This window comes from Mya arenaria, chromosome 4 (genome assembly GCF_026914265.1).
Source record: "Mya arenaria isolate MELC-2E11 chromosome 4, ASM2691426v1".
Taxonomy (NCBI): Eukaryota; Metazoa; Mollusca; class Bivalvia; order Myida; family Myidae; genus Mya; species Mya arenaria.
In genome coordinates, this window is record NC_069125.1 from 63,510,187 (window position 1) to 63,536,494 (window position 26,308).

Below are 26,308 nucleotides of genomic sequence, written 5' to 3' on the forward strand. Positions count from 1 at the left end.
CGAGGACGAGCAAAAACAAAACTATTAACTTGAATACTGGATAAGAGTTATAATGCTTGCCACTGTGTACATTTTACAGACATACGAATCAATGCTACACAGTACTTAGCCAATCATAGATACCACTGGATTTATTGCTTCCTACCATTTGTTACAATGGAAATGCACAATGTTTATAGGTGTCTTACTTGTATAAGTTGGTTGAGAAGGACAGCATCATAGCCGGCAAGGTACTGGACATAGTATCGCTGCATCACTTGGTGGTACTTCTTCACCAGACCTGATCACCCACACACATACAGAGACATTCACTTTGTATTCACGTCATTGGAAATGTCAATAATGTTTTTCATATGGTATACAATCAACGAGCACCAGTTAAACTGTGGTAAACAAAATATACAAAACATTGGTATTAAAACCGCACCATGTTTCTACTCAATTATTGAATATAAAAAGTTTGACATACAGAAAATACACTTGTCATTAGCCTTGTACTCACCTTTTAGTTCTTCTATGTAGAAAAGTAGCTCAGGTATTTGCCTGAAAAAGAGAAAAAAATATTCTTTAATTAATAAGAAATGAAAAAAGATTAAAAGAAATGGAAAAATACAGTTGTTAAAGGGAAAGGTTTTCTTCTATGCCCAACAACAACAGTGTATACATATAGTTTCCAATGTAATATGAGCAAAGGTCCATGATCATCATTGGGGGGGGGGGGGCATTTTGTGAAGCTCTGATTAAATATATTTGTAGAATAACTTGTTTGAAGTCATTGGCAATAAACTGTGACCATTGCTTTAAGAATTTATCTGGATAAGTCAACTATGACCACACAACACAAGACCACACTCTCGCGTAACATCGTGCCAATGAGAGTGACTTAGTATAAGTTATCATAACTTTCTTCGAAAAAAATCGTTGTAATATATACTGTTTAAACTAACTATGAGGGCCTCAGATATTTGAATCATTTATGGGTGAGATACAGCTAGTCCCTGAGACTGATCTCATTCCTTGTAACAACACTGGGGTGAAATGTTCTATTCAAAGATTACTTTAAACATATTTATTTTACAACAATTGTGAAACAAGTTATTACAACATTATATTAATCACTCTCGTTGGCCTGATTTTGCGTGAGAGTGTGGTCTTTCAAAGATTATGAAATTTGGTTTGATTTTTCATTTCTAATTATTTTTTTCTTAAAGGTTTAAGTTTGCAATTCACAAATTCATATATGCATATTTAAATAATCTGGCATTACAACAAAGATAACCATTTACAACCTAAATTGTACCTACTTTTTCCCCATGTGAAGATGTAAACTATGAAACTACCTGTCCATAAAGTCCTCCTGGCTGATCTTCACATTGTGCCTGCGACTGGGCGGGTTCTGGTAGTGTCGGAGCAGCCAGTGCACCTCTGTCTGGGCCATGGAGAGGGCCTGCAGCACATACAGGGCTTTAGGGCCTAGCAGGCCCGGCTGGTCTGTGTAGATTAAGGACAATTCCCGCAGGGCCACACGCAGAAACTTACGCCGCTCCTTGTGAATTCCTGTCCTGAAAACCAGTTGGACAAATGGATATAACATGAAATGTGGATAAATAAATACATTGTTACTGTAAGTGTTCATGCATGTAGATAGCTTGTCATATCTGACCTACCAGGTTCACTCTAAAAGGTGAAAAATTATTCATATTGAATTGTTCATACTTTTACCACTTAAATAAATTAAATTTTATTTATTCAAATGTTTTATGACTATTAAATTGGTTTTCCTTAGCAACATAAAATGTTAATCAATAATGAATAAATATTTTTTTATTCATACTTTCAACACTTAAATAAATTAATTTATTAAAACATTTTATGACTAGTACCCGGTAGACTGGTTTTCATGGGCAATATAAAATGTTACAAATGAATAAATTAAACTGCTCCTGATTCAATATGAGATAAGGGAAGGTCAGATATGTGCATAATATGGTAAAACCCATAACACACAATAACTTTTATGATACATAAAAGATATCAAGTTATAAATATAAATATAATTCTGGAAAGCAACTAGTACTAATTCAAACTGGCAAAATAAATAAAAACTGCATATTACTTTAAAATTATAAATATATGAAATATATTTAAAACATTGCTTGTTAATAACTCAGCAATACTGCTTCATGAGTGCACATTAATCTTACTAAATCACTACAAATTATTCAACTTCTACACCGATCACCAGTATACAAGTCAAACCACTGCATGCATACATATACACTACTTTTTTCAATGTTAAGAAACTTGAAATTAAACTTCAGAGTATGACAATGATATTATCTTCAAAATATATGTTTGCAAAATTTTCACAAAAAGATTACTAGCAACGATTGGCTTAAACACTAAGCTTCACACAGAAACAACAGCGCCAAATCACCATGAAATACTTACAAATTTCTGTAAAAGTTCAGAACAAAGTAAATAAAAACAAAAAAGAAATACAAACTACGTGCCCATAAATGATTGAATCATGCAACAGATATGTAAGCAAACCATTACAAAATCTACTGGCAAGATGCAGGATTTGTGTTCAAAATAAACTCTGAAGAACACATTAAGCTTGCAGAAAGAAAAACAATCACAAAAAACATAAGGTCTCTGAAGCTAGAAACTAATATTTATCAAAACCAAAGAATTGCCCAGTTTTATGCAATTTACTGATATATTAAATGAGCGACCATCTATAATGTTATGTAAAACATCTATATATTTACGCTGTTTGAAGAGCCTGGTGCTGCAACTCCTTCACCTCATTTACTCTCTTGTTTAAATTGGCTCTGCAATGGAAACAAGAAAGTTATCTAACTGTCTAACAAGGACGTAGACTAACACACAATTTTGTTCCTGAAACGTAAGTGTATACCCAGTACCCATTTCTTTTGCTTGAATGTGAAGACAGCTGAAAGCTGATATGAATCACTCTGAACTCTGTTTCCTGGGAAGAATGCAGTACTGGTGTTCTGATTGAGAAGACACCAAAACATGGCTCTGGTGAGGATTAAATACATGATCTCTTGTGAGATAAGGGGACACCAATACTATGAGACCAATATTTTGAATAAAAAACATGACCCTTTCAAGTATATGATGAAATATTAATGCCATCGTACCCTTTCACATTCAGGCTCTCAAAGAAGTGTATAATGTAGCTGTGTATATGCAGGACCTCGTCACGGCACAGCTGGACAATGTAGCCGGACTGTAGAGCCATCTTCCACAGCTCATATGTCTGGGCTTCCTGCAGGTACTGGTGACACAACATCAGACCAACTGGCAAGGAATATGACACATTATATCAATATGACTTTTCTTTAGGACGACAGTGAATCTTGTAAAAACCAAGAGTATATTGTTGACAGAGGCTTAAAGATTGGACCATTTATATCTACAGAATGTTAAAAGCTACACATAATCTATACAAATGGTGTCATGAGTACTTATCAGATCCCATTTTTCAGGCAGTCAAACACTCTCATACCTTTTAGATAGATTATAAATAACCTTTAACTTTTATGTAATTAATACTTTCATATCAGTATTTGAAACTATAAAAAGACGTAATATAACTCACAAATTATCCATCTTTCGATGATATCTTGTGACAGGTATTCACACTGAATCTGAAAATAAAGATTAAATGCCATTTTTATCGAATTTGTTTTTAAGAATCAATAAAAAGGCCAATCTAAGGTGTCCATATGAAATTCAGCTATAAAAGCAAGTTTAAAGGCAAAAAGTTATCATAAGTACAAATTCAAAACTGAACACACTAATCCAGTAAGGACTACACCATCGAGCCTGCGTACCGTGGTTGTTGCGGGGACCTGGCTGATTTTCGAGGGCTCAGCTAGCAGACTCAGCACCTGCATGGCTCTCAGTTGGTCGGCCGGCAGTGTCTTCTTGCTGTAGACACCGTGCAGCGACAGGATACCAGGTATCAACACCTGAAATAGGCACCAGTAATAGGTCATACTTTAAAACATATTCAATGATGTACTCTTATTGCATCTTTAGCAATCTAAATTAGACTTTTGGTCGAAGAGTCCAGAATCCTTAGCTTATTATTACTTTATTTCAGAAAGTGTGGCTATTCCACAATTTGAACAAGTCTTATTAAGTCAGGGTTGCAGACACATGTACATTTAGATAAAGAATCATTGTTTTATATTGCAGGTTTATATACTTAGGTAATATTCTTAATGTTTTTTAATAATAAATTGTGATGGTTTCACTAACCCTGGAGTGGGGCACAAACTCCTCGGCCATTTTCTTCATTGGGACGTCATACTCCAGGATCATCTGCCCAAGTCTCGGAAATGAAGGGTCTCTAAAGAAAACAGTCTCACCTTTAGTCATAGTGGCCAAACAACCATTGAAAGACAGCATTGTAAAAGAAACTGTACTTGATGACAACAATACTTGTTTTACAGATATTTTATTGAATCCTTCATTTATGGAACAAAGAATTGTGGTTTGCTCCACATTATATTATTTGCGAACCAGAGCGCCAAATATTGCAAAGTATGCCTGTCCTATTTTTAGGACACCAAGTTTGAAGAAAATACCAAATTTGGTAATGATTGGACAAAGGCTTCTAAAATACTTAATCAGACAAGAATGATTTGAGGTAACTTGTATAATTAAGGGGAAATAACTCTCCAGTAACTTGAGCGTTATGCCTGGTTATCCGTCTTGACCCAGAAATTATGCCCCTACACATTAACTGATTTAGACCAAATTTGATGATAATTGAAAAAATGCTTCTAAAGTTATTGATGGGAAAACATACTGAATGCTGCCCGCCGCAGGGAAAATTATAATATGTCCCATTCTATAAATGGGCTAAATACTGTATAATCTTTTTGACTTTATGAGATTTTTACTTAAAGCATGCGCCTATGTTTTCATTTCAGAGTGAAAAAAAGAAGATAAACAAAACCATATAAAGTATATATGCATACCCCTGTCCATGCATAAACTCATGTGCAACGTTGTACAGGGCAAGGATATTCTTCCGGTCATCCACTTTAGACACAAGGATCATGATGGACACATATGTGGTCACTAGGTCCAGGTAACTCTTGCATAGGTCAAAGTTTAAAGTCTGTGCAGATAAAAAATAATATTTTTATTATTTCCAGTAAGCTTACATACACACATGTACACAATTTGATTTAAAATGTAACCAAAACATTATTGTTTAAGAGAGAAGCATGTTCAATTTATTTTGTAAGGTATATGGTACGAATTGTATATGTAACTGTACTAGCATTACTCACAATATCCAGGAAAACCTGACAAGCATCAATGGTGGTCAGCAAGTCAGCAACATGGTCCTATAATGGATGTGTGATTATTATACATACATGTGTAAGACTTAGTACCAACATTTTTTATTTTTTTTTATTTACTTGACTAATGCACATCTACAAAAAAAGAGCAACAACCAGTCAAAACTAGAGATATCATTAAATGCGATAAATACCCCTCCAAACCCATCCTTATAGGAAATGGCCGTGAGATGTTAACCTTTTTGCCACATATAAAACCCCTTCAAATGGTACTAAAATAATATGGGGTCACCAGGCATTCAAAGTCACATCGTACATTTTAAAAATTATGAAAGTAAGCTTCGTTCTGAAAGCTGTAAAATGCTCACATCGAGTTATTACAATATTTTCTATATCATTGTAAAGGAATGGTTATCACCTTGAAATCCATAATGTCAACAAATGTGTAGTAATAGAGAGACAGTGACTTGACAATTTCTGTCTTGATGTTATTGACTGGAACAAGCTGAAAAAGAAAAAAGTACATGAATGAGACCAATATCATCCTATTCCTTATACATATTCTCACATAGGGTTTTAGCCAGGTTTAAAAAAGGAAAGTATCCTGTAGAAGAGGGACAGTGTGCTAAGGGTGAAAAAAGCACATTTTATCTTGCAGAATAGAATTTTAAAACATATAAATTTGACATATTAATAGAAATTGTGCTTAATACAACTATTGTAGTAATGTAAGGTTTCAACTGCCAAATATGTGAAGTTTGTATGAATTTATTCTCAAAATCAAATTGGTTTTAATTCAAACTAAAGTAAGCATTGATTTTATGAAGATGGGTACACATGGGTACAAAGTGCTACCAAAATAGGAAATGGTAGAGCACCATTCCATAACATTTTAGCTGAAACCCTAACTTACATACATGTATACAATAGCTTAAATAGACTCGTGATAACTCTTACATGAAATCTACTTCAATACAAGTACAACACTCACTGCATTGGCTTTTGAGTCTATCTGGGGAAACTTGCGTTGAAGAAACCGCACGGCAGGATCAAGCTGTTTGTCAGATAGGAATGCCGGCTTGTTTTCTGGCGTCCCAAGCATCTGACACAGATACAGAATACATAGATGTAAAAATAAAAAATATCTTGTTCCTATTGAGTAAAAGTACATCAAATTTGAGGGGTGCCTGCATAACTGTAGTAACTAACTGAATTTATAGTAGGACTTACTACAGTCTTGCAGGTACTCCTCATATTATGTAAAAGCAAAGTCGACTATGTAGATCTATACATTATAATTATATCAGAGAACAAGAAGGAAGTGTTTTGCTATAAATGAACATGTATCATTAAAGATTGTAGAACAGTTTTAAAGTGCCTTTACTTGTCATTATTTAAACTTTTTTAAGTTTCATAAATTTAGAAAACTCAATGTAAAATAAATAAAAGATGAGAAAGCCAAACACAATCAAACAATGTGATGTAACAAAACTGACATAACATTACAGACATTGAAACCAACTTTATACCAAAAGCAAAATAAACCCAGATATCTTTATATACATTAATACACAATATACAACTGAACTAAGAACTCCTGATAAGGTGCCCAGTTGGTCAATACTAATAAAATGATGAAAAACGCAATTTCAATTCCAAGTGGAGGTCATTTTTTAAAACCAGTTCAGCACCTACCTCAGAAATGATATCTAAACAAGATTTTATTTCATTGGGCACTTGTTGTTGAAATGTTTTACAGCAAAACATATTCCTTTGGAAATATATCTGGGGGTATAATACCTTCTGACCAACCTAAACCTCATCTGGTGCTCTGTGTTCATGTACCAGTAGTATTAACAAACAAACGTAAGCACAAACAACACAGAAACATCGAAGCTAAATAAAATAACGACCTAAATTATTTTTTTCAACATATTTAAGGAATAAAAAAAACATGTGCCTTAAATTCATTCAGTATAACATATTTTTAAAATCTTTTGTAATTTACTTCACAATCTGAAAGGAAACACAAATATTATTATAGGTTTCCAAAGAAATCATGTTTGGAACACCAATATATTTCTTGACCAGAGGAATACTGTTTGAAGGGTAGCTATGGTTCTATAGTTTTTGTGACATACGTGTATATAACAGTCTAATGGAAACTGTGGATTATTTTGTCTCTCAGTATTTAGACAAAAACAACAAAATCATCTGTCCAAAAAATAGTAATTAAAGGCGGTTATGATATATAACAAATATCTACAAAATTACTAACTCATGCAGCTTGCAGAAGTTAAAGTCTTGTCATTTCATGAAAAATTAAACATAAACTGCTTGTAATTGCAATTTTGAATAATATCTGTGTGTAAACAACAAGTTCACAACTACAACGGACACAGGAGAAGTTATAACAACTGATACTCACTCCGGTACCAAGTCATGTCAGCTTTGAAGAAGTTGCCCCACCAGTCATATTGTTAAACAAAGATACGCTGAACAATTTAAAGCTGCACTCTCACAGATATATCATTTTTACAACTTTTTTGTTTTGGTTATGGAAAGAGCAAATTTTTGCGTTAATACTTGTAAACCAATGATATAAGATTGCTGACAAAAAATCAGATCGTAGATTTTCATATTTCCGTTCGAAAATTAATGTTTTATGGCTTAAACCGTTACTAACGGTTTAAAAAAATGCATAAAACATCAATTTTTGAACTTAAATATAAAAATCTGCGATCTAATTTTTTGTCAGCAATCATATATAACTGGTTTCCATGGATTTTCGCAAAAATTTGCTCGTTCCAAGACAAAAAATAAAAAGGTTGCCAAAACGTTCAATCTGTGAGAGTGCAGCTTTAAATTATGAAGAGTGCCATCAAGTGAATGCCAACTCTGGGCTGTTTTTTTTCAGTTTGACAAGGGTCATTACCGGTACATGACAAATATTTAAGACAGAGTCATGGACCTTGCTATACATGAGCATATTGTCTCTGGCAACAGGTTTACCAAGCTTAATTTCAAAACCTTGAACGGTTTCTGAGTTATGGTCATGGTTTAAGGTTTTACATAACAACCCTCTGACACTAAGGCTATAAAAATAATGCTTAAACCTAGATAATTTTATTTGTAAAACAGACAAGATAAAACTGTTGTCATATAGATATTTGTTGGCATGGTTACAAAATCAAAGGCACATTAAAATGATTTCTTCTTGTTTGTCTTTTTTTAAGTCAAATAATATTTACCGGTGCCTTGAAAACGAAGTAAAATATCCTTAGAATGACCATGCACAATCTTCAATTGAATAATTTTGGGACAACTTCTACAAAGCTGGTACTGCTTTGTACTGGTTTGAGTGTGTGCTGGAACTACTTCTTTTGTAGTCACTACAACATGGTCGTACTTACACACATCTATAATCAGTTATTTGTAAAACACAAATTTCAAATGTTATTTTTTTCTGTGAAGTGTACATAGTCTATTTTGATAACAGGACAAAGTCATTAAAGTGATTAGTTGAAAGAGTTAATTTAAGCCAAATCACATTATATTCTGACTTTAAATAAAGTTAATAGCAGCAAAGATTAACAGCAGAAAAAACAACACAACAAAATAGAGTACATGTATGCAGTAGTATTTTATATCGGAAAATAACTGCCACTTCTGTTTCTACTACCATTGTTTCTAAAGGAATTTGTTGACATTATGGTGCTTGTAATTTTATTATAATTATCAATATCATGGCAATAAAATACGGAGGATCAAGTGTGTTACATAAATCCTAGCAAGTTAAATAAAAAATCTACTATCAGTTCTAGTAAAAAAACAAGTAAAAAAACAGTCAGTTTTGATCTTCAGGCATTGCCAGATGATTCCAGCACTGATGACAAAATGTTATTATCTCCTCAAAAAATCAATTATCGAACAAATTCTTGCAAAGATTTAGCATTAGGATTTTAAGCAAAATTTCAATAGTAAATTTAGTCCATGATATGAAAAGACACCAGGATTAATTCTACAACTTTGGAATTTGAAGACTTTGTCATCCATGGTCATTGTCATTTATTCAAAGGTGAATGCACCGCAGAGATTCTCATAAACATTTTGAGGCCCTATTTTAACAAATCTGTAGCTTTTCAAAGTCAAAATGGATATCAGATACTCTATGGACCCTTTGTCTAAAAGTTTCTCCAGGAAAAACCATGGAAATAAAAATATTTTTATATTAGGCATGAAAAAATGAATAGGTGCTAGCCAGTGTATTCCTGTAACGAGGTTTACTTACATGGATTAAACAATAAGGACACTTTTCAAAAATGTCTTCTTTTTTTACATTTCCCTCAACCCCAACACATTCATATTATTAACCATATTAACCATGGATTGGAAACTTCCTTCAATTATCAATGTCTAAAAAGATTATATTGAACCCTCTCGAGTAGTTAGAAGTCAGCCAAGAACATATCTGCAATAATATTAATCGTTTAATTAGTGGATTTCCCAGTACTTGCCAGGAGCATGCTAATGATTATGAGCAAATTGTGTGTTTATATATTTATAATCATAGAGTAATTTTATCAACTACCTTACTCATTCAAAAAAATAAATAATTCTTAATTAATATCAAACTTAATTAGTCCATAACATTGACAAAAGACAAACAGATTAATCACTAATTTCACAGACATACATGTGGACATGGAGTGGTTTACATCTCAGTGATTCTTATCAGAAGTGCTGATGGAAATTAACTGAGATTATCTCTTATGGAAAAATTGTCGGAATTTTCGAGATATTTGCTGTGCTTAGAAATGGGGGTCAACTATTTCTACTTCTCGTCAATGATATGGGGCAGTTCCCAGTCCATGGTTAATATGTTTGTGACCCTGATTAATGTGGCTTATTTTCAATCATGCAATTCTTGAAAGTTTGGTCAGTAGTGCAACTGACCAAAAGTACCTTACTTACTAGTAAAGAAACTCTTGCCCATGGCACTTGTGTAAAGGAATACATGTGTAGCCTAGTTTTTAATGCAGGAAAAATGTTTGCAAGGCTCGTTCAAAATAACAACTACACATAGCAACAGATAGCAGTATGTGTTTGCAATTTAAAAGCACAGTAATTGTGTGTGCATTTTGATCCGAAATCAACCATCAACGATGACCTGGGTCTTGAACTAGTTAGAGGTTGCCCACCTTTTTGATGTTGTAGATTCTCGTAAGCATTCCTTGACCACGGTCATTTAAAATTTTGAGTTTTTCTGCCAACTTCTGTTGGCTAGGTATCATAGATCTAGACATGACTGCTGGGTAAAATGAAGAAAATCAAATGGAAAATTGTTTTATTTTGTTACTTCCGTGTATGGTAGACATTTTCTAACGAACTGCTGAATCGTTGTCATATGACATATCAATTTCGAATTATTTCATCATCATCATCATCATCATCATCATCATCATCATCATCATCATCATCATCATCATCATCATCATCATCATCATCATCATCATCATCATCATCATCATCAACATCATCATCACCACCACCACCACCACCACCACCACCATCATCATCATCATCATCATCATCATCATCACCACCACCACCACCACCACCACCACCACCATCATCATCATCATCATCATCATCTTCTGACAAAATGGTAAAATAAACTTCTTTTTTTAAAAGAAAACCTTTACACCATAAGGCCACTAATTAGATTTAATTTATTTCATTTTTTTTCAGAGTGGTGAAAACAAATATAATATTATGTCGAGCCAAGTTTGGTTTTGAGTAATGTGGAGTCAAAACAAGGACTGCGTGAATAAGCTCAAATAAAACAGTTGCACACACTGATATGAGGGACCGCCCAATCACGGTTTGCCCAAAATCTATGAAACTTGGTCAGAATGTTTGCCTAAATTATTTGCAGGGTCAAGTTTGATACTGGACTAAAGTGAGGTGAATAATACAGGTCAACGTTAGCAAACCTCAGATGAATGAGATCTCAACAGGCTACACATTCGATTTGCGGATTTCTAGTTTGTTTTCATAGGCAACAATTATGGTCCAAAAGTCAATGATATTTGGACAGTATTTCTTTATCAAACAAATCTAGACCAAATTTTATTATGAGATATTAAGAGTCCGAAAACTAGGTCACTAGGTTAAATTAAAGAAAAGCCTTGCCGTATCTTGAGGCCACACGTTTGGTCTTAGATCATAAAACCTGTGCAGAATATCTGCCTAAAATCTAAGTCAAGCTCGTAACTGGGTAAAAAATATGCGGGGTATTGTAAGGGCACTTTAGAGGGAACCAATTAGGGTCGTAACCCCTAAAGAAACTGGCCAGTATGTATATATGTCTGCATAGAATCAAATTCAAATTGGGTACTGAGTTACGAAGGGTCTAATTAACCAAGTTCACAAGGTAAAATCGTAAAAAAGCCATGTAAACACAATACATGCCACAATATTGTCTGATATATTGAATGCAACTAGGCCAGTCAGACTATTTTCTCCATAAAATCAAGTTCAGCTCTTACTGGGTCATTTGCAAACAATAACTATGTAACAATTTCAAATGAAAAAAAACAACAACGTGTTAACAGTAAATGCAATAACTTTGACCCAAGGCCAATGAAACTTGTTCGAAAGTAGGTCACTAGGTCAAATATTACATAAACATTGTATACCCAAAGCATATTCTTGAACTTTGGTCAGCTGGTGTTTATCTTCATGAAATTTAGGCCGTATATAACTAACTTAATTGTCATTTGTTGGATTAAAAACTAGGTTGTTAATTCAAAACATTGATTTTGCACGTTTTACGATTCAAATTCAAGTGACATTGATATTGAATTGTTTACCTACTATAAGGTCTTACCGTACACAAGTACCCGAAACATTCTTTGGCAAATGTTCGACAGTCATCTCCATATAGGTCACAATGTTTGTGGGCAATATATCTGAAAAAGAAATCGATTTCTAATTGCCCCATAACGATGACCCTTGAATAAACGATTATGTATGATGGTGTTTGTTCGATCGTCAAATATTCACCAATCCTGACCAAACTTTGTCGCAATGTTTATGGGCAAAACTCGATAACTATTAAAATCCAAAATATATGTTCCTTGAAATAAAAAAAAATGCAGATAAGACAATCACCACATTCAGTTCTGTAAGAGTTTACCAATTAACCAGCTTGGTCACAATGTTTAAAGGCCCATAGTTTATGCAATGTTTGGCATGACAATCCCCTGCTGTGCATCACCTCCTTATTGCACTGATGTCACAGTAGGTGCCAATTTTCTGTTTATTTGTTTATTGGCCCAGGGCCATTAAATTTAGGTTCTAGTTCTATAATAAAACCTCCAAAACTGCACTGAAGGATTCTCAGATCGGAGATCTGATAAGACAATTATGCATCAATACACAGAGGTTGTGTACAATACACGTTATTTTTTTATATTTTTAATTATTATCTTTTCTTTTTTTTGGAGGGGGGAAGGGGGGTCACTTATAGAAGGATTAAACTAGGCCTATAACGAAGGAATATTATGAAACAATTTCAAGTCGCCCCAGACTTATTAATGACTTTTGAATTAACAAATAATTAAGGAATCACCACCAACGGCGTATCATTGTATGGGCAAAAGTTATCCAACAAGTTACATAACTAGCAAAAAAGGACAGTCACTCTCGGGGTCATTGTCCTTGAATTAACGAAATAAACGTAACATATTAGACGATGTCTGCTCTCTGAATTGGCAAATAAACACTAATAATCACCAAAATTGCACGCATTAAGGTTTCACAGCATTTTCTCTCGGACAAGATCGATAACTCGCCAGAAAGTTCCAGTCAACCTAGAGATACATGTCTGTCCGTTCTGGAGGCCATACACTGCTTTTTCTGGATACAGTATTTTCTGTAGTCTTGTTGAGAATAATAAAAAATATCGAGTCTTTGAATGGACGAAATAAGTAATGTATGGACTGTGTCCGCTCTCTAACTTTGGTAATTACATATCCATCACCACTAAACTTAGTCATAAGTTTTATGGGAAAACTATATGATTGACAAGTTCATAACCAGCCTGAGAGTCCACGTCACCCCAAAATTAAAGACCTTGAATTGACACTGAGTCCTCTAACTTTTAGGAAATACACAATTAATTTAAAAGTTAGTCACTATGTTTATAAGCAAAGTATCATGATCAACTTAATAACTGAACTTGCAATTGTACATGTATCCTCAACAAACGTGTCACAATGCTTAAGGGCAAATTATCACGAACACGGTTTTATACCTAGTGGGAAAGTCGAAATAGCTCCCAGAGTTATGACCCTGCAATTGTCGAAAGTATTGACTGTCTTCTCCCTAGCTCGCAACTATTCATGCATCATCAAACTTTTGACAGAATAGCTTTGACAAGCTGTATATGTACTCTGAGAGTCCCAGTCATTCAGAGTTATGGCCCTTAAATTGTAAACACAGATTTAACTAACTCCGCCCTCTTTGGCAAATGTACTAACAAAACCTGGTCACACTGGATGCTGGCAAACATAATGTTCAAATTCATTTATTACCGGGATGGTACCGATCATTCCATAATTGACAATATATTACACATATAAATTAAACACGGTCTGCTCTCTGACAAATGTACCCAAGCATCACCAATATTCTTATAATAATGAATTATATATATTGACTTATAAATATACAAAAGGTTTGTTAAACACCATATTTCTAATCATAATATTGTGTATCGCGTTTGTGATTCCTAACACGTTTCCAAATAATTAAAAGAAATTTAAAGATTTCATTCGGAATTGAACATGAACTCTTAAAACATAGTACGTCGAAAAAAAGGTGCAAGCATGCAATACAACATACGATATTTTGAATGTCCATTGGCCAATGTTGTTGCTGTGCAACATTCATTTTTGAATGTCAGTTTTGTAGGGTCAATGTCGCTCTATCACAACATTCATTTTTGAATGTCAGTTTTAAAGGGTCAATGTCGCTCTATCACAACATTCATTTTTTAAATGTCCAATGTCGTGCTAGCACGACATTCACTTTTTAACGTTCAATGTTGCACAAGCGATGACATTCGTTTTATGATTATTTTTGAATTCCCAATGTCTTCCAAGCACGACTTTCGTTTACGAAAGTCTAACGTCTAATGTTCCAGCATGACATCCGTTTATGAATGTCAAATGTCCAATGTCGTATGTTTTGCTTACTTCACATAACCCAAAAAAGCAATCTCTGCTAGGGTCCTCTCAAATCACGAAAATGTATGTGATGACATTAGCAGATGATAACGTTCGATTTTTGGGTCAAACAGTGCATCTTAGGAATGAAATGGTTTTCGAGCCTAGTGTTCACAAATTTCAAGGTGAAAAAAATAAATACCGTGCTGGCATTGAACATTCAATAATTGAATGTGAAACGTACACGACACTAGAAATTCAAATATGAATGTCTAGTGGGGCGGCTAAGTATAAAATCATGCACTTTGGGTTAAAAGCATAACACTTGGCACACATACAAAACATCCCCTACTGATTATTTTTAGATATGGACCCAAGTCAGCAGCGCCCACTGGTGACCATGGCCGCCAAAATGGCCGACCATTTCTTCAAATGATTTTATCTTTGTATCTTTATGTGATAGACTCATGTTCTTGGTGTCTAAATATTCATATTTTAGGCCAAGGAAGCCATTGGGCACACAAAAATGATATATAAAGTGTTTTCGTTCCAGAAATAACTTTCATGTCAATTAAAATGGCCATCTTTGGCAACACCACCGACGAATATTAAACACTCATAATCCTGGTATCTAGGAAATCTATAAAAGTTACTGGACTCAAAACTGTATAATATATTGTATTTTCCCAGTAATCTTTATTACTTAACGATTGTCTTCCAGCGTGGGACAAAAGGCTGCAACGGCATTCCCTCATGGTAATGTTTGAACCATTCCATGTTTCTGTTCTAAAAAATCAACCATGTCGTACAGTTACGCCACCACTGTTTTTCGTCTTCTTGTTTAATCCTTACCTTCTTTGGCCATCCAAATAGTGTCTGTCTCATGAACAGATCCTGTTGTTACTTAATTAAAAGGACCTGTCAAGCCAGATTCTCTTAGTGCAGCAGTTGCACCATTAAAGGCCAATGTCTGGTTGGAGAAACTAGGGGGACTGCTCAGTTAACAGGAGCTTACGAAGGAAGATTTTGTCTCATGGACTGCATACCATGCTTCCATACAACAGGACAAAACAGCCCCTTGTACAGTTTAGGCTCATATGCCCTTGTTCCTTGAATTTGCACATTCGGATACCATAGTAAAACATTCGATGAATGTAGTTAAGGCTGCAACAGAATACCTCAACACTGGACAAAATACAGTGCTAGTAATGGATCAACCACTGTTTGCAATAGCACAATCAATTCAGTACAACACATGGTTGGTGGACTACACATTGAGATGACGGCGTTCAATGTCATTGGCGACTGACTTGATGTAAGTGGTTAGGTAACTGCCATCTTTAATGCCAGGATTGCAGCAGGTGGAGTCGGTGACTCCCCGTTAAAAGACATGCATTTCACCAGAACAAGGCATGCCTAACAGATAATAGCTGCTGACATCTTAATCCTGCAGCATGATGCTTACGACAAATACGAAGAAACTATCCTAGCGGGAGAGAACTTATTGAATTTCACAGACTTGTGTGGCAAGATGACAGCAGAGGAATATCAGATCATCGAATTAATCATGACAGGAAATTTTCTGAACTACCACGTGCAATGGTCATCGCATGGGTATTCAGCTTTGACCATATCAATGATGCTAAATGGCACTCGATGCATATCAGAGAATATATTCTCTGTCAGAAATGCACCCTGCCATCTACGAAGAGCTTGTCGCAGGAAAGTTACTTGCACACAATATAAACTGACCATTATCTGCCATGACACTTAATCAAGCACAGGCAAATGCCAATCTGAAAAGGTGATGGCTGAACTGTCGGCTTGACTGACAACCCATATGCACTACAACGCTGGATGTTTGTAGGCCCCGAACTATTAAAAATGGTGGCAGAGTTTGAAGATGGCACCATTCATGGTTCAACTACATTTGAACAAACCTCATTTGCCCTCAGGAAGTGAAGGCACTTGTTGGGGTCTTTAAATAAATTGGAAATTCTTTTTAAGAGAACAGTGGCGGCTTGCTTACACTGGACACATAGCTCATTATGGACTCTGAGGTACATACACTTGTAGAAAATGCGTACAAAGTGGGCCAGGAACAATGACCCTTTTGTCAAAGCAAGGTTTGTTGATCAAACAAAGTCAATCAATGACCCAATAATGAAAAAACCTTCAAATTTCCAACGATGAAGAAAGACTGTTCCCTGTTTGCCAGATTGTACATTGCCTGCTAATCCAGGGAAGGAAGTTCTGAATAGTTTTGCAAACACAAAAACCAGCCATAGTCTCCAGTACTCTTGAAAGGTGGGGCACTATCAGATTTTCTTGTAGAACTTGCAGCTTTGGCGTGACCAGTAGATGCAAACCCACAAGTTACCGCACGAATACTGGCTGGTGCAGTAATAGTTAAAATCATGCCTGCAAGAAACTCACAAACACTTGGAAACTATTCTAAAACAGTATTCATGGCATACATTGAACAACAGCTGGAACATGCCGATAGGATTGATATCGTGCCGGATGTTTATACTCAATGGGGTAAGAAGGAGAGCAGAGCTTTCATCAAATATGCCAAGTAACTGTAAGTTTTCTTTGTGTTAATGAGAGCAAAACATTATTTTTTCACCTGTTGTTGACAGAAGAGGCTTCAGGCAAAGACCTTCCACATAAATAAACAAGTATTCAGCACAAACGGGGACAACCTGCTTTCAGCACCAAGGAATTGAGATATATTGCAGATTTGCAGATTAAAACAATGCACGCGAGTGGTAAATAACTGGTCACGATTAGGACATGCGACTCTGATGTTGTCGTGAACAATCTGTCTAAACAAGCAACCATTCCAATGGCACGTGAAGTCTTTATATCGTTTGGTGTAGGGAGAAACCATAGGTAAATTGCAGCACATACTATTACAACTACTTCAGGCCCACCTCGAGAACCAGAAATGACCTTATACATGCGTTCACTGGAAGTTACACAATGTCCGTCATTGTAGGCATCGGCAAGAAGAAAGCATGGAAACGTGGGATGTATGACTGCATTCTCGTTAGTCCCTTCTGCCTCCCTCCCCCCAATATACTTGTCACCACAATTGTTCAAGAGAAATATGTTATTCTCTTGTACGATAAAACATGTCAAAAGACAGGTAATTGAAGCAAGGCAGCATCTCTTTACACATCAATCTAGAGCATTGGAAAATATTCCTCCAACACAGGCAGCCCTGAAACAGCGTAAACTACGAACAGCTTTACAAGCAGGGCATGTCTGGGTCAATCACTACAAACATTACCCATATAACAATTGCTGTAAACTGGGGATGTCACCAAAGTGATGGTTCGCGGACACATAAATGGACCACCATTGGTCAGGCACAAGGCATGTGTAATGTACTGATACACTGAAATTGTCGCAAGGCATGCAGGAGTGTGTGCAAATGCAGCAATGCTAGCCATCTGTTTAAAGCCCTTGGCCATTGTAAAGGCAACTGTTACCAAGAGTGACTAAACATGTGTAGATTTAATAGTGATATAAACCTTTATTCATGATTCTCATGTAAGCCGTGATCTCATTGGATTATTTCGAACCGTGAACTTCTCGGCCATTTCCGCACCGCATGAGGTGTATCTCATGCAACAAATCAAGCGGCTGGATTTCACCTTATTAATTATTTACGAGTACGAGGTTTTTACAGCTGATTTGCCTAGGGTATCATATAGTATGTATGAAAACCCTTAGTATTAATGTTGTTATACAATAACTTGTAATGTCGCTCATATTGGACATGTATATAGTATTAATTCCGCACTGTTATTTGCTGTGGTAATACAAGTCCTTTAATTGTTATAAGTTTTTATAACATATTATACATATGTGGGTTGATTGGTTGGCACAATTCAAACAGTCGTTTCTATTTTTACTTACACTGATTCACTGGTTGTGTAAAATTACCATTTTAAATCAAATAAACGTTTTTAAAAGGTAAATACTTTATATATCAAATTATTTGTGTGCCAAACGGCTTCCTTGGCCTAAAATCTGTTTATTTAGACACCAAGAACATGAGTCTATGACATATAGTTACAAAGATATAAGCATTTAAAGAAATGGTCGGCCATTTCGGCGGCCATTTTGAAAAATGGCCGTTACGGTCACCAGAGGGCGCTGCTGACTTGGGTCCATATCTAAAAATAATCAGTAGAGGATGTTTTGTATGTGTGCCAAGTTTCATGTTTTTAACCCAAAGTGCACGATTCTACCAAAATCTGCCCTTAACAGCCCCACTAGTCGTGCTGACACGACATTGGACATTCAAGAAATAAATAGGTCATTGGACATTCAATACATGAATGACGTTCTGGCACGACATTGGACATTCAAGAAATAAATAGGTCATTGGACATTCAATACATGAATGACGTTCTGGCACGACATTGGACATTCAAGAAATAAATAGGTCATTGGACATTCAATACATGAATGACGTTCTGGCACGACATTGGACATTCAAGAAATAAATAGGTCATTGGACATTCAATACATGAATGACGTTCTGGGACGACATTGGACATTGACATTCAAAGGTGAATGTCATCATCGCGACGGGCACGACATTGGACATTTCACATTCATTTTCGAATGTCCAACGTCGTGCCATCAATCCACTCATCTTTTGAATGTCTAATGTTGTACGTTAAGCTAACATCACTCGGGTTACATAGCGTTTAATCGTTTCTTTTAAATCCGACTTTAGGTGTTGATCTAGCGTAATGCACCAGTCTATTGTAACCACGACCGCCAGGTCCAGTGGTATACCGGGAATAGCCGAGGAAATTGGCCGTGTTTTTACCTTCCAGGTGGCGCCGCAGTGCCGGGTGAATGCGGTGGTTTTGTCTTCGCGCCAAAAATAGCGGGAGATGGGCCTTACCTAGGGTCCCTGGGGTTCGGGGGCATTTGGCGGGGATTTTACGAGCAGTTCGTCCCCGCAGGGTGGGGATTTTACCCGGGATTGGCTGGACCGAAAGTCAATAAACCCGCTATTCCCCGACCAGATGGGCCGTGGTTACAACTGACTGGTGCATCACTTTTAAGATTAAAAGGGGTGTTCTCTCCACCAGGTGCCAAAAATATGTTTCACAATCATTATATTTTTTTCTTCTGTAGCCTTCATTTGGCCCATAAAGGAGACCACGAACATAAGGCCATCCTCATGGACCCGTACAGCATTCATAAACAGTAATATACAGTGTACATGCAATTATCAAATTACCGTAATTAAGTGCTTACGAAATCACATTTTAAACAACAGTAAACAGAAAATTGACCATTTAAGAATTTGCGTAGATAACGCAACTTTAAAATTAATCATTAACTAGTAATTTCATGCATTACAAGAGGAAGTTAGATGCACTACGCGGTTTAAAAGACTCAATAAAGGTAAACGTTCTGTGATGTGATTGAAATAAGCAAGGGTAATTAACTTGGATGGGTAATAGAGGTAAGTGTTTGATACGTAGGAAAATAACATAAACAAATCGGTCAATACAGTTATTTTTATATCAAGTTCAATTCTTTTCATAAATATATTTGACCTGAGAAGGATTGCGCGGCTTGGTCATAATTCAGAACATTGCTATCTTCGTCTCGTTTAGCTACTTCAAGCCGACCATGCATTACATTCAATGAAATCTGTTTTGATATTCGCTGTGCACTACTTGTTCTTAAATAAGGAATATTACAAAAAGGTGAGTTGTCCTATGTTTCTTGATATTATTCTGACAATTTTCCAGCAGGCCAATTGTAACCATGGAAAAACAATATTTTAATTCTCATCCGGATTCAGAGATAGAGGTGGGATAGTATATATGTATTTTTTTCATTGTGTTTACTAGTAATCAAAGTTCTGAAAGTACTGCTGGAAGGTGATTTCATTAACATTACAGTTTTTCTTTATTAATGCTTTTTAAATAATATGGTCGACATTGACATTGATATATGTAAGGAAAACAATTAAGTAAGCCCTTGGACATAAGGTTGGATCAAAAGACTACATGATGGACCAATGTATGGCTTAATTTATCCATACATTTTAAGAGAGAGATCACTCAAAATATATAAAACATATATTTTGAGACGGCCATATGCGAGAAACGGTTTCAAATATATTCTTCGGTAGTAAATTCGTATTATCAGGTAATATCCTGTATTACGCTTAACCCGCATTTTGCCATGTTGTAACTCCATCCTATATATTTCAGTGTTTATTTAGAATGTTTACAAGATAATCCAAATATTTATTAATGTTCAATGAAACTCATTCAGCCTTTTATCATTTGCAATTGAGTAATCTATTTTAAGACTTTCAATCCAGGTTACTACTGGTAAGCAACTATTCTCTGCAGCATTCATTCACGATTTCAAACGTCGTGCCCTGATTCAGATATAAACCCTAGTAAAAAATATACCTGTAAAATAACAAGAATAGCGTTGATACATAGCACCACTCACCAGACTGTTAATGGGCCCTTTAAAATGCTGGAAAAGTAGTTACATACATTTTTAAAATATGCGATATCTTCATTAAAATAGCCATTTCATTGTATACTAAGATTTAATTTAACACGAATACTTTTTTGATACACAACTCGATTACTTATGACAGTAATGAAGAGAATATGCACTTTAAAATGTGAAACTAATTAGCTGAAATCGTATGACTTTGATCCAGAAAGGAATCTAAGTGATTGCTATGGGGCTGATTATTGAATATTTGATCATTATTCCAAAACCGTATGTAACGTTTAAATTTCGGTGTCGTTTCCCCGAATAACGACCCTTTCTCACACCGAAACAGATCGTGCTTTTGTAAATATTTTGATGTAGGCGGTTTCGAACAGGACCGCTCATGGGTACCGAATGCGGCATCAACATCAATATATTTTCAACAATCCTAGAGCACCGTTAGCGTGGTTAGTTCTTATGACTATGTGGCTATAACTAATGTATGATAATGCTTTTGTTTTATATTACATATTGATCTTTTTCTGGCCTTAGGAATGCTTGGTACCGAGACAATGGACGAAGGTACATTGGTCGATTCAAAGACTCCGACACCAACTGGAATCTGCAGTCACGAACCGGTTGAAAAGACGGTTACGCCTCGTGAAGATGGAACCCGCGGGCGGAAGAGGAAGCAGTCCAAAGCGCGTCTGTTGGCGGGTGACAACATGCTGTTTCCGCCATGTAAGGTGTGCGGAAGGAGCGCCACAGGCTTCCATTTCGGCGTCATCACGTGCGAGGCGTGTAAGGTTGGGATTCGAGATGTGCATATTTTTTTCAAACCTGTTAAAGGGCAAAACCTGCGGATACAGTCTGCTTTACTGAAGAAAAACGTATTCCGAGAAAGGGATTAAATCATAATTGCAACGCTTTGTTTTTATGGAAAGATTTGTTTTAATAACAAATCGAACAAACCTCCTACCAAAGGTTATTGGTAGTCCGATACCAAAGTTCGACGTAATGTACACGCCAACAAAATTACAACTAACAACAACAACACCACAGCCAACCACAATCACCACCACAGTCAACACTTCTTCATAAAAATCTATAACATCAACGTCACCCTAAGAAGTTGCAGCGATAGCATCACAATCATGTTTTATATCGTTTTGCATTTTAAGACCATGACATGTTTTATTCAACAACTGTATCAAATAGGCACGATTAAAAATTCTAAATATATTGTAAAATATTGAATAACATCAATGACAGGATTGTTCAGTTTTTGCATGCAAACGTAATATAACATCGTTCATCCACGTCAGGCGTTTTTCCGGCGCGCGTTGATCCACAAGCAGGCGTACATGTGCCTAGGAGACGGGAGCTGTGACGTCACAACTGCGGAACGGAAGTCGGTCATCTGCTCAGCCTGTAGACTCCAGAAGTGCATGACGCTCGGCATGAGCACGAACAGTAGGTATCTATTGGGTATATCCGCTACTTTAGCGATAGAGAATGGTTTTACTATTTACAAATATGAGTATACTTAAGGCTCAAAATTCTTACAATTTGTTACCGTATGAAATTAAAACGATAAATAATGTATCCTATGTATTCATATGACATAAAGTTTGAAATATAAATATCTTTAATAGAAAACAGTCGTACCAGGTCGAGTAATTCAAATTGTAACTTAAATGAACCATTCCCCCACTCCACCAGGTGTTCGAAAAGGTCGTTATTCGGTCGCGCTGAGGACACAGGCGATAGTGGAGGCAAAGACGCTGCGAGGGGAGGACCCAGGGGTAATGATAGCCACCCGATCTCCAATCCCGTCCTCGCGGGCTGCCGACACTACCCAGTCGTTAGAAGAGACAAAGAGGCATCGGGAAGAGGACACATGCCTTATGGTAGCTACCCGGTGTTCCCCGTCCCCGTCCTCACAAGTTGACGCCGTTAGCGAGGACGCACAGTCAATCGCTTGTTCAGAGGATAGACAAACACGACCTGGGAAAGGCGTTCAATCACCATCGAGTAAATCGTTAACTTAATATTATTTTATTGCACGAGAACAAATAAGAATACGAATGCAAAATTTAACACAATATTTAAACCGACATTATAAAATCGTAAATTGTAAATTTAGTACGCTGAAGTCTCTGAAATACTTGAACATATAGTGTTTACATCTGAAACTTATAATTCATAGGTATACAAGCGGTATTCGAGACGGATGCCTCTCCCGGAAGTATCAGCCAGATCCCGGATGCCCTGGAGCTGTCCGTAGAACGGTTCGTGCCGCTTGGGGAACTGGATCTGCTCATAGACACGCTGGTTTCGTGCCAGGATCTTGTGTACCCGAATATTCGCAGGCAGCTCGCGTTCTCCAGGGATATTCAACAATGCCAGATAAAAACATATGTGTGTACGCTTTTTCGAAACAGTCTGTTGTTTCCCCAAGGTTTTACCTATGGCTCCATTCCGAGTAATAATAGTTGTAAATGCATGCTCCGTAGAGCATCATACTTATGAATTGAATGGAAAGACGTGAATATTCATCAATCTTCATTCGTTGATCAGTTGACCCACGCAGGGAAATCCGACGAATGACTTGTCTTTGCTGCTTTGGGTTAAAATCACACTCTGAAACTCTTCATATAAAGATTTGATCTATTATCATCCAGATTGTTTATACCATTAAGGGATATCTTTACGCATGTCGAACATATATACATGTAGAACAAAAATAAATAAACACGTTACGCAAAATTAATTGTCCCCATTTTGTCCGGTTTTCTACAGGAGGAATTAAAGGCAAAGAAGGAGATGTTCGCCCGTCTGTTCGGGGAGTCTAACGCGCCGACTACGGAGGAGTTTCAGACGATCTTCGCTGAGACGGGCATCGACGTTGACGACCGACTGGCCCACTTCAACATGAAGGGAAGACACATGGAGGCGACCATCGCGCAGAACATCAACTTCGTCAAGATCATCCCCGGCTTCCGGCACCTCTGCCCCCAAGACGTGTCCAAGCTCATAAAGGGTACGTTCGGGCACCGGTTAACCTGCCCCAATTTCACTGTTTTAACTTTTAACTGTAAAAATATCAAATCGATATTTTTCACTGTTTTGAAATGTTTGCCCTTTCTCACGTCTAAATCAAACTTCAGCGCTAACAAGCCTTGGGCATAATTTCAACGACGTCATTTCCGAAATGACGTTACATTCGCATACAATTTGACGCACTTTCTCGTTTCTGGAAAACTACCATTAGGCATTAATGTCATTTTATAACCTGTGTATGCATATAATAAAAAAGAATTCAGCGTTAGGTCACAGTGTATATTACCTCACACCATAAGTGAAAGTTTAACTCATGGCTATGCCAACCATATAACTTTTGGTGCTCACTCGGTGAAATGTATTACGATCTTCCACTTAAACAAACTATTATCCTCTATATCACACTAAAGGTGCATTATGAAATACAATAAAAATAAAATGACTATTTGCGGTATCGTTGTTTACTCGTTGTTTATCACATTGGCAGGTATCCTATTCCAAAGATTTAGAATTTAACTTGACCATGTATCCTGCAGCGTCTCATATGGAGTTCTGGCTGTTTGTTAACTACCTCCTGGTCAATAACAAACTTGGGCTTGCGGTCAGCTGTGACGGCTCCCGCTCATCCACCAAGGAGCAGATCTGCAAGTTCTGGTGCTCCGAATGGGTGGACCGCTACTTCCGGTTCACGGATTCCCTGCACGCGCTCAGCCTCTCGGCCGAAGAGATCGCCCTGCTCAGGGTTATCATCCTGACGTTCACCGGTAATGAGGGAGACAAGGGTGTATATCAATTATGGGCTTATCGTATGGATACCTTAAGTTTTAATTTAATTGTGATGAAAAATGTACTCGTTAGTATCAGAAGAGGAAATTTGCTTGACCACATGTGAACACACCAACATTTTTATTCGCTTGAATCTTTCGAAAGAGGCTTGCGGGCTAAATTGATTTGAAAATATACTACTGATAATGGTTATTTAACTTATCTTATCAACCAATACTCGTTTGAAAACGTTCGATGTAGAGGATTTTGAAAACATGGCAGAAGAGAAGATTCAATGCTTTATGGCCTTTATGATTCTAAGCATGGTATAAAGCTGATTTAAAGTTTCCTGTCATCTTGTTTTTGGGGAAACAGAAATTGAAAACGCACACATATGTTTACTGAGTTAACATGCGATCGAACCTGTAATTGAGAACATTATGGTAGTATTTTATCTTTTATATCCATTACCAACGAGCTCAACACTGTATTTATACGTAGTAATTACCATGATTTGTTTCCATTTAATTAATGGTCTGTGACGTTTTTGATGTCTGTGACGACTTATTATATCCCGATGTAATGCCGTAAAAGAAATGAAGTATGTAAACGTTAGTAAACCTTGCTGGCTCATCTTCGTCTTTACAGATAGATGTTCATTACTTAAGCCAGCTCCAATATCGGCACTGCAGGAGAAGTTTGTCGAATGTCTCCGCTACCAGATATCGAAGACGCAGCAAAATCCGGATACGCGTTTGCGCATGTTCATGGACCGCCTCCTGGCAGTGCGTGAACTCACGGAAATTAACATGCGAAGTAACCGGAAGTTCCTGCAGGAGTGGAACTTTGTCATCCAGGATTTCCCGCTCTGGTGGGAGATGCTGTCTTTCGATGAAATTTAGTAGTGTAGTTCTCCTTTCTCACTATGTATGTGGTCTACGTGTTGTTCTTGTCAGTACATGTATTTTTTGTTAAAATTCAAAATGGTAAATGCCAAAAATATGTTTTTGAATTAATTGATATAAATAAAGTTCAAATGGGTCATTTTTATCTTATACTGAGCTGAAAATACCGGGGAATATTTTGAACATGCCTTCTAAAATTCTCCTGAGGATGGAGTACTTCGTCACCTACAACATGACAACAGAACAAGCTCCACGTGACTTTATATGGAAACACAAACCGACATAAACAATTAAATCATTTATTTTATTTTTTTTTTAATCTATAACAACACTATCAAATTATAAAATCAAACGCATCTATATATCTGTATCATAAAATAAAAAAAATAAGTGTTGTTTTAAATTTATGATTTTCATAATGAATTTAATTTTAAACAAATAATAAAGTCCATGTAGAACTGTTACGCCGAATTTCGGTAGCGATGAG

The 26,308-nt window shown here is 36.4% G+C and overlaps 2 protein-coding genes across 8 annotated transcripts in view; one reads left to right on the forward strand and one right to left on the reverse strand.

Moving 5' to 3' along the window:
- Positions 1-10,735, reverse strand: part of LOC128230185 (membrane-associated protein Hem-like) — a 31,729-nt gene extending 20,994 nt beyond the window's left edge. For all 5 annotated transcript variants that reach the window (XM_052942246.1, XM_052942245.1, XM_052942244.1 and 2 more), the window contains exons 1-13: positions 10,553-10,735; positions 6,343-6,453; positions 5,770-5,856; positions 5,340-5,396; positions 5,022-5,164; positions 4,297-4,387; positions 3,867-4,004; positions 3,632-3,680; positions 3,171-3,330; positions 2,775-2,837; positions 1,341-1,562; positions 503-543; positions 189-280 (exon numbers count right to left, since the gene is read on the reverse strand). In XM_052942246.1, the coding sequence (XP_052798206.1) occupies positions 189-280; positions 503-543; positions 1,341-1,562; positions 2,775-2,837; positions 3,171-3,330; positions 3,632-3,680; positions 3,867-4,004; positions 4,297-4,387; positions 5,022-5,164; positions 5,340-5,396; positions 5,770-5,856; positions 6,343-6,453; positions 10,553-10,657 (1,359 nt within the window). In that variant the 5' untranslated portion in view covers positions 10,658-10,735. The remainder of the gene's footprint in view (positions 1-188; positions 281-502; positions 544-1,340; positions 1,563-2,774; positions 2,838-3,170; positions 3,331-3,631; positions 3,681-3,866; positions 4,005-4,296; positions 4,388-5,021; positions 5,165-5,339; positions 5,397-5,769; positions 5,857-6,342; positions 6,454-10,552) is intronic.
- A 9,272-nt stretch (positions 10,736-20,007) lies between these two features.
- Positions 20,008-25,958, forward strand: LOC128231920 (nuclear receptor ROR-gamma-like). 3 transcript variants are annotated; one of them, XM_052945173.1, is made up of 8 exons: positions 20,008-20,084; positions 21,641-21,894; positions 22,414-22,561; positions 22,811-23,122; positions 23,298-23,509; positions 23,891-24,131; positions 24,688-24,915; positions 25,565-25,958. In XM_052945173.1, exons 1-8 carry the CDS (start codon positions 20,072-20,074, stop codon positions 25,816-25,818), a joined length of 1,662 nt encoding a protein of 553 aa, XP_052801133.1. In that variant the 5' UTR covers positions 20,008-20,071; the 3' UTR covers positions 25,819-25,958. The 3 variants fall into 3 exon arrangements, with proteins under 3 accessions (XP_052801133.1, XP_052801134.1, XP_052801132.1); XM_052945174.1 differs by having other exon boundaries at positions 21,641-21,889; XM_052945172.1 differs by lacking the exon at positions 20,008-20,084 and adding an exon at positions 20,152-20,331 and having other exon boundaries at positions 21,641-21,889.
- Positions 25,959-26,308: the final 350 nt, after the last annotated feature.